Source organism: Sus scrofa, chromosome 8 (assembly GCF_054392235.1).
Source record: "Sus scrofa isolate SSC_HxYL_T2T_F1_AM1 chromosome 8, Sscrofa_HxYL_maternal_Yorkshire_Landrace_v2.0, whole genome shotgun sequence".
Lineage (NCBI taxonomy): Eukaryota > Metazoa > Chordata > Mammalia > Artiodactyla > Suidae > Sus > Sus scrofa.
In genome coordinates, this window is record NC_139390.1 from 41,436,393 (window position 1) to 41,452,925 (window position 16,533).

Consider the following 16,533-nt stretch of genomic DNA (forward strand, 5'->3'; position numbering starts at 1 on the left):
AAATCCATTATTTCTTCACCTGCTTTTAAGGAAGAATGAGTGATCCTGATTTTGACTCAGATTCCTTTTTTTTTTTTTTTTTTTTTTTTGGTCTTTTTGCCTTTTCTAGGGCCACTCCCACGGCATATGGAGATTCCCATGCCAGGGGTCAAATCGGAGCTGTAGCTGCCAGCCTATACCACAGCCACAGCAACAAGGGATCCAAGCCACGTCTGCAACCTATAGCACAGCTCACGGCAACACCAGATCCTTAACCCACTGAGAAAGGCCAGTAACCCGCAACCTCATGGTTAGTAGTCGGATTTGTTAACCACTGAGCCACGACGGGAACGCCTCAGATTCCTTTTTTTAAGCTACCTTATTTTCTGGATTGTGTGCTTGGAGCTATTAGCATACCACTGATGCTTTGGGGTTGAAGCTTGCTCTTCTGGGTATCAAACCATGTTTCAAATTAAGCAGCATTTCCCATCCAAGCGCCTGGTTCTCAGTGGAAGACCCCTGGAAGGACCATTGATTTCTTGGTGGGTGACATCAGCCATGGGATTGGAGTTGGCTGTAGAGATTTATACACCTTATTGAAACATTAGGAAGTTCTCATTCCTAGATGTGGCCCAGCAGAAAAGCCCATCTTGGACCATCACTTTTTTTTTTTTTTTCTTAAAGGGGCCGCTCCTCCAGCACGTGCAAGTTCCCAGGCCTCGGAGTCGAATCAGAGCTGCAGCTGCCAGCCTACACCACAGCCACAGCAACGCGAGATCTCAGTCGCATCTGTGACCTATGCCACAGCTTGCGGCAACACCAGATCCTCAACCCACTGAGTGAGGTCAGGGATTGAACCCACATCCTTATGGACACTATGTTGGGTGTTTAACCTCCTGAGCCACAGCGGGAACTCCTAGAGCATCACTTCTTAAGTAATCAGACCTTGAGGGAAACGAGGGATAAAACACATCTTGTTTTGTCTTTGGTCAGTGTGATTTGGTTCTTGGTGGTAAGGGCTTGTAAACCTCCTGGCTCTTAGTGTCTTTGTAAGTTACTTGCGATTCTGGACCTGCAGCTGTGCCCCTTCTGCTGCTGCACTTGTTGTGGGAACTGTATTAACTATGGACTTGTTCTCTTCAGATTTATTCCAACTTAGCGAACTGCAGCCCCCACCGGGAGAACCCCGCGGTGGATCATTCTGTGCGGATCAACTCCGTGGGCAGCAGTGCCTCCTCCACGCAGCCGCTGCTTGTCCACGAAGACGTCTGAAGCAGAATGGGTGTCCGGGGTGGGGGGTGGGGGGGCTCCCCCACAGCACCGACCGACTGCCATTCTTTTTGGTTTTCATAATGGTTATTTTGTTTCCCTTCAACTTGCATCCTACTCCAGGGTAGTGGATGCTCCGCTGTAATCCTCTTTACGAGCACACTTTAGTGGCCAATGATTTCTGTCATCAGCTGCCATTGAGCTGTATATGTTCCCAATAGCACGCTAGCCCCCATTAACGGAGAGCATTCAGACTTAGGGAAGAGGAGGGTAGGACGGGCTGGACACCCCAGGTCCTTGACAAGTCTTCTCCAGTTTCTGTCCAATAAGTGTTGTAATGGTTTATTTGAGCACCTGGCTGTCGTCACCTCCGGTCCTTGTCATCATCTGTAACAATATGATGATGATGATGATGCCAGAACCTAATCCCTTGATGTGGAAAATAGGATGTTAATCAAACAAAGGGCAGAAAGAAGCCTGTGACTATCTGGGCTCGAGAAGTCAAGTATTTCATGCTGGGAGTAAGACGTAAGCCATGGAAAAATGCTCTCCGGGCATGAATAAGGCTGCTGGCCATGAGCCTTTTTACTCCTGACCTGGTTTCTAAGTAGTTTGTTATTAGGGAGCTGGATCGGAGGGAAGGCTTCTGCCTGCATTTTGTATATACTCATCTATAAATTGTTCATGTTCACATATTTGAGGGGGGAAAACCCGCAAGGTGTAGTTTCTGGATACAATCCTGGCTCGAGTCTGCTGCGTGTAGAAATAGCTGAAGAGCCAGACACGTTTGAAGGAAACAGTGCTTTTTTTAAAAAAAAAAAAAAAAAAAGAAAGAAAAAGAAAAAAACGTAATTGCCAAGCACAATCTTAACAAAAAAAAAAAAAATCTCCTTTTGTAGCCAATGAACTTGGCTCTAGATTGTCCAGAACAAGCCGACTAGCCTCAGAATGGCATTATGTTCAATGGATTGGATGCCGTTTGAAAAACGTGACTGATTTATTACTGCATGGCTCCGGCAGGAATGACAAAGCAGTGCTGTTTTAGTTTGGATTCTTCTGTAGCAGGAAATACCACTTAGAGTCAGCCTCCCTTGCAGGCATGCCCTGGACGCTGGGCCAGTATCTATATATGTGTGTTTGTGTGTGCGCGCGCACGCGTGCGCGCTTGTGTATGCTTGTAGCAAATATTTGGGAAGTATTCTTGCCTTGAGCCCAAGAGGGTCCTTCAGTACTCAAGAAGCAGCCTGGCTTTCAGCAGCAGCACAGCTCTTATTTCCCTTCACCTAGCTGTCTAGAGAAGCTCACCAAAAGCTTGCATAGAGACATATAGGAAGTGGCGTGCTTAAGTTCGTATTTATTTGCAATCCACCTGCACTGAAGGCAGTCAGTTATTTATACTCAACATACTGTACCTGTTCTTTACATGTGCTTAATGCTACCCTCCCTCTGAAACATATTTAAATTGTACTCTTAAGGCTTTCGCCTGGATTCTTAGAGTTGTCTTTTTTTTTTTTTTTTTCCTCCCCCCTGCCCAATTGTAAGAGGTCATGGGTACATGGCAAGGTTTGTGTGTTGTCCCTAGCTAGAGTCAGGTGTACTGTCCTCACGGTTTTCCCCCTCCTCGGCCCCTTAGCCTACATTTTGAGAACCGTGGCCATTTATCTGGAAGTAACCATTTGCACTGGAGTTCTATGCTCTCACACCTTTCCAAAGGTAACCGGTTCGGGGTTTTGTTTTCACATAAGAGATTGTCGCTGTTTGCCATACGTTGAAAATGACCTTTATGTTTCTCTTGACTTTCGGTTATAGTAAGAAAAGTGGTTGATAATTATAGATGTCTAGGTACTTCAAGGGCACTTCAACTGAGAGTTTTGTCTTGGATATTCTTGAAAGTTTATATTTTTATAATTTTTTTTTTTTTTTTTTTACATCAGAGGTTTCTTTGCAGTGGCTTAATGTTTGAAATTATTTTGTGGCTTTTTTTTTTTTTGTAAATATTGAAATGTAGCAATAATGTCTTTTGAATATTCCCAAGCCCATGAGTCCTTGAAAATATTTTTTATATATACAATAACTTTATGTGTAAATATGTAAGCGGTGCCAGTTTAAAGAATGTTGATGTTCCATGTGTTTTTTTTCCCCTGATATATTGTCCAGTTGTTGACAGTTCTGAAGAATTCTAATAAAAGTGTAAATATATAAATCAAGTGGGATTTTTTTGGATTATTTCAAGCTTAGTAAATTAAATTTTTTTTTTCTTTTTTTGTCTTTTTAAGGCCACAGCTGCAGCACATGGAAGTTCCCAGGCTAGGGGTCGAGTTGGAGCTGTAGCTGTCAGCCTACACCACAGCCACAGCGACCTAAACTGCAGCTCATGGCAACACCACCAGATCCTTAACCCGCTGAGGGAGGCCAGGGATCAAACCTTTGTCCTTGTGGATACTAGTCGGGTTCATTACCACTAAGCCACTATGGGAACTCCAGATTTTAAATAGTTAAAGTACATTCATTCTGGCGTGAGAATGGTTTGTTCTCAGTATGCATAAGATAACATGCAAGGCTATCAGATCTCTAGGATTTATATACTTGAGGCTCCAGCAGACATTTATTAAGAATTTGTATGTGCCGTATTTTCTCATTTTATTTTTACAACCCAAGGTCTCCATTGAAATTGAAGAATAAATACAGAAAACATTTTGAGAATATCGCACATTGCTATGATGCTTATTAGGTTGTTTCACGCATTGACCATTCTGGTGGGCAAAATGATGGTCAAACAGCAGCGGTCTCATGTGGTTCAATCATATAACTGGCATGTATCCTCCTAAAAGAGACTATTTAAAAATTAACATGAATAGGAAAAGTAATTCATAAGGTTGACATGAGGAATCCCAACGAAGTCGTTTGTGTTCTTGTTGGCTTAGGTTCTGAAGATCAGTTATTCTCTTCTGAGATGTTCCTGCTCCACCTTTCAATCTTTTTTTTTTTTTTTTTTGGCTTTTGTCTTTTCAGGACTGCACCTGTGGCATATGGAGGTTCCCAGGCTAGGGGTCGAATTGGAGCTGTAGCTGCCAGCCTGCAGCAGAGCCACAGCAACACCAGATCCGAGACACATCTGTGACCTACACCACAGCTCACAGCAACCCCGGATCCTTAACCCACTGAGTGAGGTCAGGGATCAAACCTGTGTCCTCATGGATGCTAGTCGGTGTCATTTCCACTGAGCCACAATAGGAACTCCCACCCTTCAATCTTTATTCTCACTTGCTTCTGGAGAAAATGAAGTTCTATTACTTGCTTGGAGGGAGGTGACTGGTGGCTTTTTTTAAATGGCCACACCTGCAGTATGTGGCAGTCCCTAGGCGTCAAATCTGAGCTGCAGCTATGACCTATGCCATATCTAACCCTCCGTGCTGGGCTGGGGATAGAACCTGCACCTTTCAGTGACCTGAGCCGCTGCATTTGGGTTCTTAATCCACTGTGCCACAGTGGGAACTCTTTTACCTTTTAATTTGGTACTGTCTGGTGGCTGGAGCATCCTTTGTGATAGGAGGAACTTTTCAGACCAGTGGGACCTGCATAGAGCCTGAGAGTTATCCCAGCTTAAAACAAAGAATCACACCCCGAACTACAAAATCCTATTAAACATGAGTTCAGCACACAAGACACCAGTTTTTATTTTCTTTATTGACATGGCATTGATGCCTGCAGAATTAACCCCAAAAAAGGGAGGGAAGAGGGGTAAAAAGTAACTTGTAATGAGGAGGAATCCTTTTACAATCAGGAAGGAATGGTGTGGCCAGAAACACATCAATAATCAATGAAAAACAGATCCACACTCCAGTCAAGTGTTTTCCATTATTTTATTACAAATGGGAATGAATGCTAATTGGCCACAAGACAAAGGCATCCTCTCTTTATGTATGTTTTCAGTGTCATTTAGACTTTTTCATGGGTGCAAAATCTTAAGTTAGAAGCAGTCTGTGGCCCCCGCATTATTAGTCTAGCTATTTCCGTCACTGGCTCAGTTTTTAATCACAAAAGAGGGGCTCGGAGTCCAGGCTCCAACCAGGTTCTAAGGTACCAAACTTGACTCCACTGACCCCTTGCTGCTCTGTGACATTGGGCAGATGAGCTCTTGAAATCTCATTTTCCATAATGGTAGAAACTGCCTCAGTGTACTAAAATGAACCCGTTGTGGCTCAGTGGTTAACAAATCCAACAAGGAACCATGAGGGTGCGGGTTCAATCCCTGGCCTCGATCAGTGGGTTAGGGATCCGACCTTGCTGTGAGCTGTGGTGTAGGTCACAGACGCGGCTCGGATCCCGTGTTGCTGTGTCTCTGGCGTAGGCCAGTGGCTATAGCTCTGATTGTACCCCCAGCCTGGGAACCTCCATGTGCCACAGGTGTGGCCCTAGAAAAAGGCAAAAAAAAAAAAAAAAAAAAAAAGGACAAAATAAAAAATTTTTAAATAAAATTTATTATGAATATATTAAATATACATAAAATGTATTTAAATATTTATAATAAATATAAATAAAAAATTTAAAAATAAAACACACCTTGTTTATATGACTATTACATAAATACTGCTCAAAAAAGGCAACTTTGTCAAGGCTACTTAGGGTCATTACGAAGGAAGATGCTCCTGTACTAACAACCGAGTGGCTACTGGCATAAAACTATAGTAAAAGGTGTGTTTCTAGCTGTCTTTTTCTTACATGAAAATAGTGTTGTACTAGTTTGCTGTAAAACTTGACTTTGCTATAGAGATTTGTCTGGTTTGTTAAAATCACAACTTTTTCTCCAGAAATTCATGTCCCAGCCTTCCTTCTGTGCTTCTCATATTACCCGCAGACTCATAAATACACCTCACTCTCCACTTCCATCCATTCTGACCTCATAGTGTCTCTTATCTCCCCAAAAGTCCCCATCTTTCAAGACAGGGAAATAATCTCAATTGGAAGTTGCCTCCAAGTTCCTGGGACATTTGGTGCCCACTCTTTTTATTGTTCTTACTTCCTAGTCCTTTTTTTTTTTTTTTTTTTTTTTTTGTCTTTATACCATTTCTTGGGCCGCTCTCGCGGCATATGGAGGTTCCCAGGCTAGGGGTCCAATCGGAGCTGTAGCCACCGGCCTACGCCAGAGCAACAGCAACGCTGGATCCGAGCTGAGTCTGCGACCTATGCCACAGCTCACGGCAACGCCGGATCATCAATCCACTGAGCAAGGGCAGGGATCGAACCCCCAACCTTCTGGTCCCTAGTCGGATTCGTTAACCACTGCGCCACGATGGGAACTCTTTTTTTTTTTTTTTTTTTTAATCTTTTTAGGGCCACACCTGTGGCCTGTGGAAATTTCATAGCCACAGCAACGCCAGGTCAAGTCACATCTGTGACCTACGCCTCAGAGTGTGGTGATGCTGGATCCTTAACCCACTGAATGAGGCCAGGGATCGAATCCTCATCCTCATGGGTGCTAGTCGGGTTCTTAACCCTCTGAGCCCAAATGGGAGCTCCCCTACCATCTATGCTGCCTTGTATTATAAATACTTGGAGTCTTAGAGTTCCTGTCATGACTCAATGGTTAACGAATCCAACTAGGAACCATGAGGTTGCAGGTTCGATCCCTGGCCTTGCTCAGTGGGTCAAGGATCTGGTGTTGCCATGAGCTGTGGTGTAAGTTGTAGACGCAGCTCGGATCCCGCATTGCTGTGCCTGTGGTGTAGGCCGGGGCTACAGCTCCAATTGGACCTCTAGCCTGGGAACCTCCATATGTTGCGGTGCGGCCCTAGAAAAGACAAAAAGACCAAAAAAAAAAAAAAAATCTCCCCACCCCCACATTCCATTTTGAATTCAATTAACATAAAATACATATATGTGCTAGGGTCACTGGTTTTCATTTACTTGTTAAATAGTCAATTATCCAGCCACTCAGAGGTTAAATTGCTCAAGAGGTTGCAAGAGGCAAGGACTCACCCAAATTCACTCAAATCGGGCCTAAGTCTCTGCACCTCCTTGGCAGCCAGTACCTGGAATTCTCATGCTGGCGTCTTCCCCATCCAGTGTCCAGGCAGCCGTCACTCATACAGCACAGCAATCTTTTCCCACGAAGCTAAGACACTGTAGAAGTCTCAAGCTGGAGTTCCCGTCGTGGCGCAGTGGTTAACGAATCCGACTAGGAACCATGAGGTTGCGGGTTCCATCCCTGGCCTTGCTCAGTGGGTTAATGATCCGGCGTTGCCGTGAGCTGTGGTGTAGGTTGCAGATTCGGCTCGGATCCAGCGTTGCTGTGGCCCTGGTGTAGGCCAGTGGCTTCAGCTCCGATTAGACCCCTAGCCTGGGAACTTCCATATGCCGAGGGAGCGGCCCAAGAAATGACAAAAAGAGAAAAAAAAAAAAAAAAAAAAAAGTCTCAAGCCTTTCAAAAAGCCCATGCGCATCAATTGAAGTTAGTCGAGGGAGAGACTTACCCATCCGTCTTAAATGATCACGTTTCAGCTTCCTGGAGGCACAGGTGTTTTCTCTCGGATGCTCCTGAGGCTTCTAGTGCAGTGTTTCATGAGGGATTAATTAATACTTTTTGAATGAATAATTAAACATTCCATCAGTGTGGCGTAAGGGAGAGCCATCTGGGAGGAAATGGGTCCAGGAAAGACAGGAAACGTACAGCCTTTACTCAGAATGGGACCTTGAGCGGCAGCTTCGTTTCACACTCGGGGTGAGGTTGGGGGGGAGAAGACAGAAGAACTGGGAAAGTTCCTGCATAGCTGCTTCATGGGAACAAGGGGAGAGAGAAGTTAAAGAAGAGGAGGGCTTGAGGGGCTGGGAAAGGCTGGGGAGGAAGGGAAACTGGCAGTTCTCTTCCTCATGCAGAGTGAGGAGAGAGTCGTAGAGGCTCCCGAGATGCCCTCTGGGCTGGAGGTACAGAAGAAAGACAGGAGGCTTCCACCCTAGGCTCAACCTTCGGGGGCCCCAGCGGCCCAGTATCTCCAAGGAGAAACACCCACCCCCAACACACACACACACACACACACACCACACACACACACACACACACACACACACACACACACACACACACACACACACACACACACACACACCAGGGGTCTTGGGACTAGTCTGGTTAGTACCTGCTGGGCAGCCTCCGAGTATTTGTAGAGCAAAGTGTGTTAGTTTGCTAGAGCTGCCGTGATGGAGTGCCACAAACTAGGAGGCTGAAACAACAGACATTTGTACCTTCACGGTTCTGGAGGCCAGAAATCCAAGATCAACATGTTGGCACGGTTGGTTCCTGCCATGGAGAATGTGATGGAGAATCTGTTCTTGCCTCTCTACTGGCGTCTAGGGGTTGCAGGCGATCTTAGGCGTTCCTGCGCTTGAAGATCTCTGCCTTCTTCATGTGGTGTTCTCCCTCTGTCATGTCTATCCAAATTCCTGTTTTTCCCTTGTCTTTTTGCGTTTTCTAGGGCTGCTCCCGCGGCATATGGAGGTTCCCAGGCTAGGAGTCCAATCGGAGCTGTGGCCACTGGCCTACACCACAGCTACAGCAACACAGGATCCGAGCCGAGTCTGCGACTTACACCATAGCTTACCGCAACGCCGGATCGTTAACCCACTGAGCAAGGGCAGGAATGGAACCCGCAACCTCATGGTTCCTAGTCAGATTCGTTAACCACTGAGCCATGATGAGAACTCCCCCCAAATTCCCTTTTTTTTTTTTTTTTTTTGTCTTTTTGCTATTTCTTGGGCCGCTCCTGCGGCATATGGAGGTTCCCAGGCTAGGGGTCGAATCGGAGCCGTGGCCACCGGCCTACACCAGAGCCACAGCAACGCAGGATCCGAGCCGCGTCTGCAACCTACACCACAGCTCACGGCAACGCCGGATCGTTAACCCACTGAGCAAGGGCAGGGACCGAACCCGCAACCTCATGGTTCCTAGTCGGATTCGTTAACCACTGCGCCACGACGGGAACTCCAAAATTCCCTTTTTTTAAGGATAGTAGTCATGTTGGATTAAGGGTCCACACTACACATGTGATCTCATCCTAACTATGCAAGGGTTTTTGTTTTTTTTTTTTTTTTTTCCCAGCTGTGCCTGCAACATGTGGAAGTTCCTGGGCTAGGGATTGAACCCATGCCACAGGTGCAGCACCACAGCTGCAGCAATGCTGAATCTTAAGCCCACTGCGCCACAAGGGAACTTCTCCACAATGGTCTTATTTCCAAGCAAAGTCAATTCGGAGGGACTAGAGGTTACCGTTATGACTTCACTATGAGTTTGGTGGGACACAGTTCAATCCATAACAGAAGAGCCTCAGAGTTCCTATCATGGCTCAGTGGTTAACAAATCTGACTAGGAACCATGAGGTTGCAGGTTTGATCCCTGGCCTTGCTCAGTGGGTTAAGGATCCGGCATTGCCGTGAGCTGTGGTGTAGGTTGCAGATGCGGCTTGGATCTGGCGTTGCTGTGGCTGTGGCATAGGCAGGCAGCTGTAGCTCCAATTGGACCCCTAGCCTGGGAACCTCCATATGCTGAGGGTGTGGCCCAAAAAAGACAAAAAGACCAAAAAAAAAAAAAAAAAAACCCCAAAAAACAAACAAAAAAAACAAAAGCATTACAGAAGTGCCTCTGGACTATAGCACGTGACCTGATCCTCACTAGGGTACTGGAATTGGCCCTCTAAAAACTAAGAAAACCATCTCCAAAGTGCCCATTTCAGAGCACTCTTCAATTATTTTATTACTGAGAATAGCATTTAAAACAGTACCTGGTCTGTAGCAGACACTCAATACTTGTCGACTGAATGAAGTTTTTTGCTGGTCCTTGGCACCTGCCCCCGGTCTGCCCTCCCTGGTCTTCCTCCTCTGTCTTCCTCCATCTCCCCTTCAAAAAGGTCAGAGTCTCTCAGAATCTGGTCTTGCATCTGACCTGCTCCCACTAAACTCCTGTCTATCTCATCTCATTTCCAGGATGTGGCTGTCACCTACAAATGGATGATTTTCAACTCTGTCTCTGACTTTTCTCCCCTTGCGTAGACTACGGGTGCCAAATAAAAGAGGAGACACCCATTTAAATGTTCCATGAAATACTGGGGACTAAAGATGTATGTATACATCAGTTTTTACAATATTGGAGACTAAAGATGTGTTTACTATTCCTCTGAAATTCAAATTTAGGGGGAGGAAATTAAAATGGTAGAAGAGAAGGATGTGGAGCTCACCTCCTCCCACAGATACATCAAAAATACATCCACATGTTGGAGTTCCCGTTGTGGCGCAGTGGAAATGAATGTGACTAGGAACCATGAGTTTGCGGGTACGATCCCTGGCCTCGCTCGGTGGGTTAAGGATCAGGGTTGCCATGAGTTGTGGTGTAGGTCACAGACATGGCTAGGATCTGGCATTGCTGTTGCTCTGGCATAGGCTGGCAGCTGTAGCTCTGATTTGACCCCTAGCCTGGGAACTTCCATATGCCATGAATGCAGCCCTAAAAAAAGTAAAATTGCCTCTGCCCATCCTGTTTCTTTTTTCCATCTTGGATTCCAAGTCACTGCATCTTAGAGCCCATCATTCTGTCTTCCTTGTCTCGTTAATCTATCTTTTCTATTTTCTTTTTTTTGTTTGCTTTTTTATGCTAAATGCAAAGTAATTTCAGTTCTTCCTGTTATCCGAATGCCTCTTCAGCTCCTGCCCACAGAGAATTTTTTAGCACTTTTATTGAGTTATAATTAACATACCATAAAATCCACCCATTCTGAGAGTATAACTCAGTGATTTTATTAAATTTATAGAGTTGTGCAACCATCCTCACGATACAGTTTGAGAACATTATCCCCAAAATGTCTCTCCTGCTTATTTGCAGTTAATGAGTACTCAAATAATTTTAATGAAGTAATTTTCCATTATTCTTGCCTTGTAAAATGATACCAAATTTTACGCTTGCCTCTCTCTTGTAACATAGACTCACTCATTCATTCATTTATGTCTCTGGGATCCTTCTAGGTGTTTAGTGATCATTGATAGGTCACCTTGTTTGGATAATTGTCAGTGGTGTTGATGGCAATGGAGATGATGATGATGATGGTGATGATGGTGATGATAGTGATGATAGTGATGATGATGGTAAATTTGATGATGGTGGTGATGATGATAGTGATGATGCTGCTGCTGCTGATGGTGCTGGTAGTGATGATGATGGTGATGGTAGTGATGATGATGATGGTGATGATGATGGTGATGATGCTGATGATAATGATGGTGATGGTAGTGATGATGATGGTAAATCTGATGATGGTGGTGATGATGAGAGCTACCATTTGGTGAACGCCTACATGTACATGGATCTATCTATATTGGATGTTGTATGGCTGTTAGCATAACTGATACCATCTTGGGCTAGCACAGTTCCTCCTGTTCTTCCACTGACCCCACCCAGGATTGTACTATGTAGTAAATCACTTCTCTATCATTAAGGGCTTTGTAGTTAGTAGATACTGTTTAACAATCATTATGACCAGGTGGCTTCTAGGCTCTAGTAGTTTCCAGAGAGTGACAAAGACTTTTGTTGGCATATTCCCAATACCCACGAGGCTAGCTGCCCATTCATAAATCTTGTCTTAGGAATGCACTGTTTCCAAGCACGTAACCCATACCCTAGGTTATCTATAAAATTGTCCCATTGCCTCCCAACCCCAACAGTACAGCTGCTAATACTTTCAAATCATTGTGTGCTGAGTCTACCCCATAAGTTACTCCATAGAAAACTGACCCATTTAATCAATGGAACTGCCAGCCTCATTTTTCAGTCTCAAGATACATAGGGTGTTCCCATTGTGGCTCAGCGGAAACCAGTCTGACTAGCATCCATGAAGGATGCAGGTTCCATCCCTGGCCTCACTCAGTGGGTTAAGGATCCGGTGTTGCCCTGAGCTGTGGTGTAGGCCTCAGATGCAGCTCAGGTCCCATGTTGCTGTGGCTGTGGCTGTGGCCAGTGGCTATAACTCTGATTGGACCCCTAGCTTGGGAACCTCCATAAGCCGTAGGTGTGGCCCTACAAATGCAAAAAAAAAAAAAAAAAAAAAAAAAGATATACGCCCAGTTCAGTGGGCATTTTTGTTCTCCCCATCCTCCAGTGGATGTTTTAACACATGAATTAAATCTCAAAATAACTCTGGGAGGTAGGTACAATTTATCTCCCTTTAAAGGGGAGAATATTGCTTCTGAGAGGCTCCCTGTCTTGTCCTAAACCTCACAGCTATGAGCAGTGGAGTTAGTTTTTTGACCTCTGAATTTTTTTTTTTTTTTGGTCTTTTGTCCTTTTAGGGCCTCACCAGAGGCATATGGAGGTTCCCAGGCTAGGGGTCTAATTGGAGCTGTTGCTGCCGGCCTACACCACAGCCACAGCAACACCAGATCTGAGCTGCATCTGTGACCTATACCACAAGCTCACGGCAATGCCGGATCCTCAACCCACTGAGTGAGGCCAGGGATCGAACCAGTAACCTCGTGATTCCTAGTCGGATTCATTTCCGCTGCGCCACGACGGGAACTCCTGACCTCTGAATTTTAAACATCACTGTGTACTAGTTGGAATATGAGCAAGCTCCTCATTCTGTGGGCTTTGGATGATGTTTTAGTCCTTTCATTTCACCTTCAAAAAGACAAGAAGAGGCGAAGAAAGCAGGTCAACCATTTTACTACCTACACTCACCTTCTCTAAATGTTGGTGAAGTGAAAGTCAAGGTGAGGCCCCAGAATTAGCTGTCAATTGCCCAGGCTCCTGATCTGCTGCCTCCCTTATGTGCCACATGAACTTCCTCCTATCCTTCAAGGACATTTTCCCCTTTATATTTCTAAGAACAGTCTGGTTCACGCGAGCTTTGTGAGAAAAGCAAAATGTTGTGTCTGTAGAAGGGGGCTGGGGTCTGAAGTGCCGAGAGGAGCATTAGAGAGAGAGAGAGCAAATCAGGAATTGCAGATCAGTGAGAGTGTGGGTGGAAATACCACCTTTCCTTTGCTTCAACAGTTGTTGTTGTTGCTTCTAAATTAACAGGCTGTCACCCATATGTCTCCTTCACTGTTGATTCCACTTTGGTTGGTTAAGTGCAGCTTTTATGATGTGGTTTCTATGAGGGCTTTAACCTCACAAGGGCTGGGTCCTCAGGGTAAAGATTTCTAATTGAATTAAATGTTCTCAAGTGGCTCGCCTGGGTGTCTCTGTTCATGCTGGGCATGGAGGTGTGCGTGCTTTTTCAAGCTCATCAACAGGACCCTGGTGGATTTTATCAGACTGACCTTTTTCTTTGTGGTCTGTGGTTTAGCAGCTGCACTTGTTCTATAGCTCAGGAAGAATGAGGACAGGCCAGCACTCTTGTCATGGCTTCTCAGATGGGGATAGAACTTCTAGGGCAGCTGAGAGCATCTGTGTCCACACAACAGCCCACGGGGACTGAGTGTCAAACTTCCCTTACGTGGCATTGTTTTCCTCTAATCGGGGTAAGTTGTACTCTTGGGGAGTGTGTGGTATAGAAAACTGGTGTGGGTCAACTGACTTTCTCCACTGCTCACATCCAAATATTCCAGCTGACATTATACTCTGCTGTGAAACCAGTTTTCGTTAGGTGAGCAAATCAATCAATGACTACTTGGATGGCTTTGTTGTGGAGCACACAGGGACCTCGAATAGGTTTATTGAAAAAGAATGCTGTTGTTGATTAGTGATGTCTGCCTGGACATGGGTATGGGGAGTACGGTATATATGCTAAACCATATAGCATCCTTATAGAGTTCTTGTCATGTTGTAAGTGCTTTACATATATCAACTAATCTGATTTTTTTCAATAATAATATGTTGAGGATGAGGAAAGGAAGGCATGGAGAGGTCAAGTACCTTGACCAAGGTCACATAGCTAGTAAGTTATCAAGGCAGAATTTGAATCCAGGGAGTCTAGCTTCAGAGTTTGGGTTCTGAACCACTGTGTCCAACTGCCTCCATTGTCCTGTTATCATCAAGACAGACTACTTAGGTCAGCCTTGTTCAGTGAAGGCCTCACATTTTTTCCTGACCTTGGATAAATGAAGGGGTTTTGGCCACCATGATGCTTACTGGATGCGAGCTTTGTGGCTTTCTGTTGCCCTTCGTCCCTCCCTGGCTAACAGGGACTTAGATTCCTGACCTTGAAAAATGAGATGGTTTTTAAACAGACAGGGAGAGCAGAAGTCCCCAGGGTAAGAAGGAGGAGGTCCCCAGAAGCTCAGAGCACATGTGGGTGACAACCACAGGTCCAGGTCAACCTGGGGTTCTGAAATGTCTACAGTGATAGGGAAGGTCAAAGATAATGGTACCATGGAAGGTATCCCATCACCGTGGAAGGTGTTCCAAGTCCTTGCCTCTATTTACCACTCAGGTGAGCCTTTTTCTTTTGCACAATCATCTATTAAGCACTAAGCACTTACCTTGCATTATTTCATCTTATTCTCACAACAGCCCTGGAGGTAGTACTTTATCTGCATCACACAATTGAGGAAACTAAGACTCAGGGAGATGATGCACATTTTTTTTTGACTGCAAAAGTCTGGCTAAATGAAGTCAGAAATTTTCAACTTCTTTTGCTGGAGTTGCTGCTGAATCCCAAGTAAAATGAAATCCCAGTAAGCAAAACATTCTGTAGCAATGGGGGTCCCTGAGGTCTGCCTGGCAGTCTCTTACCCCCCAACCGTTCCCACAGCTACCCCCAGACTCTCTAATCCATCACAGTCCACATTTGGGAAACCACTGAAAGTCCCCTCCAGCTTAGCAGCTTAAAATCCCATCCCACCTCGGAGTGGTGAACTGTGGCTGGTGTCTCCTCTTGCTGGGAGATTTTCCTGTCCCAGGACACTTGGAGAACATTTCCCAGCCATTAAACAGAGACTCCTCTTTTGACTCAACAGGAAAATACCGGAGGAAGTACACTTTCCTTGTCTAAAAGTTTTCCAGTCTTCTCCAGCACCAAGGCTGTGCTTCTCAAAATTTTCTTTTTCTTGGAGTTCCCATCATGGCGCAGTGGTTAATGAATCTGACTAGGAACCATGAGGTTGCGGGTTTGATCCCTGCCCTTGCTCAGTGGGTTAAGGATCGGCATTGCCGTGAGCTGTGGTGTAGGTCGCAGACGCGGCTCGGATCCTGTGTTGCTGTGGCTCTGGCGTAGGCCGGCAGCTCCAGCTCCGAATCAACCCCTAGCCTGAGAACCTCCATATTCCACGGGAGCAGGCCAAGAAACGGCAAAAAGACAAAAAAAAAAAAATTTCTTTTTCTTGTTCTTTTTTCTTCCTAGGGCTGCACCTGCAGCATATGGAAGTTTCCAGGCTAGGGGTTGAATCTGCGCTACAGCTGCCCGACTACACCACAGCCACAGCAAAGCCAGATCCGATCTGCATCTGCAACCTACACCACAGCTCATTGCAACACCGGGTCCTTAACCTACTGAACGAGGCCCATGATTGAACCTGCATCCTCATGGATCCTGGTTGAGTTCGTTAACCGCTGAGCCACGAAAGGAACACCTCAAATTTCTTTTTAATTTGTGTTTCATATACTATTGTTTTGAAAAGATTTATTGAACTGTTATTCCATCTCAGGTTAATTTTGATATGATTCCTTCTATAACTTTCTATTTTATACAAGTCTATCTATTTCTTGTTCTTTAATGAAATGGGATTATTATATGTTATGCAACTTACATTTTAAACTTTTACTGTATTATGCTTCTCACTCCAGATCACCACCTGTAAATTAAATGTACAATTTCGCATTGCATGGATATACCAAAAGCCTGATGTTTTCAGATGAGAAATATCACATTAGGTACCAGAAGCTTAAGACCTTCTATTTTTTTGGTCCACTTCTAACAAGGGTAGAGATTGGCATTCACTTGCTTATTTAGGTTAGAAGCAGAATTAGGGGGAAGTATGTGATAGTAGATTTTAGTAAGTTTACTAGATAAAGATGATCCATATAAGAAGGCCTAGAGCATCACCAGGTGAGGTACATGTGCTCATTAAAGGTTAATTAAATATGAAAGCATAATATCCTTTAGTAAATAAAAAAAGGCTGGGAAAGTAGGGGGTGTCTACGGCCATACCATCCTGAACGCACCCGATCTGGTCTGAGAAAGTAGAAGGTATATTTGTGGGCGTGGATTGATTTTTATTCACTGAATTTAAAAAGGAAGGTTATTAGCTTTTCTTAGATGTCTCAAGGAAATTGGAAGAAAAGGAGTTATTTTCCAATCACACGCA

The 16,533-nt window shown here is 44.8% G+C and overlaps 2 protein-coding genes across 18 annotated transcripts in view; one reads left to right on the forward strand and one right to left on the reverse strand.

The window, feature by feature from the left end:
- Window positions 1-3,455, forward strand: part of KIT (KIT proto-oncogene, receptor tyrosine kinase) — a 91,532-nt gene extending 88,077 nt beyond the window's left edge. For 16 of the 17 annotated variants that reach the window (XM_084970878.1, XM_084970885.1, XM_084970880.1 and 13 more), the window contains one exon: window positions 1,123-3,455. In XM_084970878.1, coding sequence (XP_084827004.1) covers window positions 1,123-1,251 — 129 coding nt within the window. In that variant the 3' untranslated portion in view covers window positions 1,252-3,455. 17 annotated transcript variants of the gene reach the window in all.
- Window positions 3,456-9,314: 5,859 nt separating this feature from the next.
- On the reverse strand, window positions 9,315-15,539 carry LOC146400443 (uncharacterized). Its single transcript, XM_084973882.1, has 3 exons — window positions 12,804-15,539; window positions 10,719-12,005; window positions 9,315-9,454 (listed from the first exon to the last, which is right to left on the reverse strand). Exon 2 carries the CDS (start codon window positions 11,568-11,570, stop codon window positions 11,268-11,270), a length of 303 nt encoding a protein of 100 aa, XP_084830008.1. The 5' UTR covers window positions 11,571-12,005; window positions 12,804-15,539; the 3' UTR covers window positions 9,315-9,454; window positions 10,719-11,267.
- Window positions 15,540-16,533: the final 994 nt, after the last annotated feature.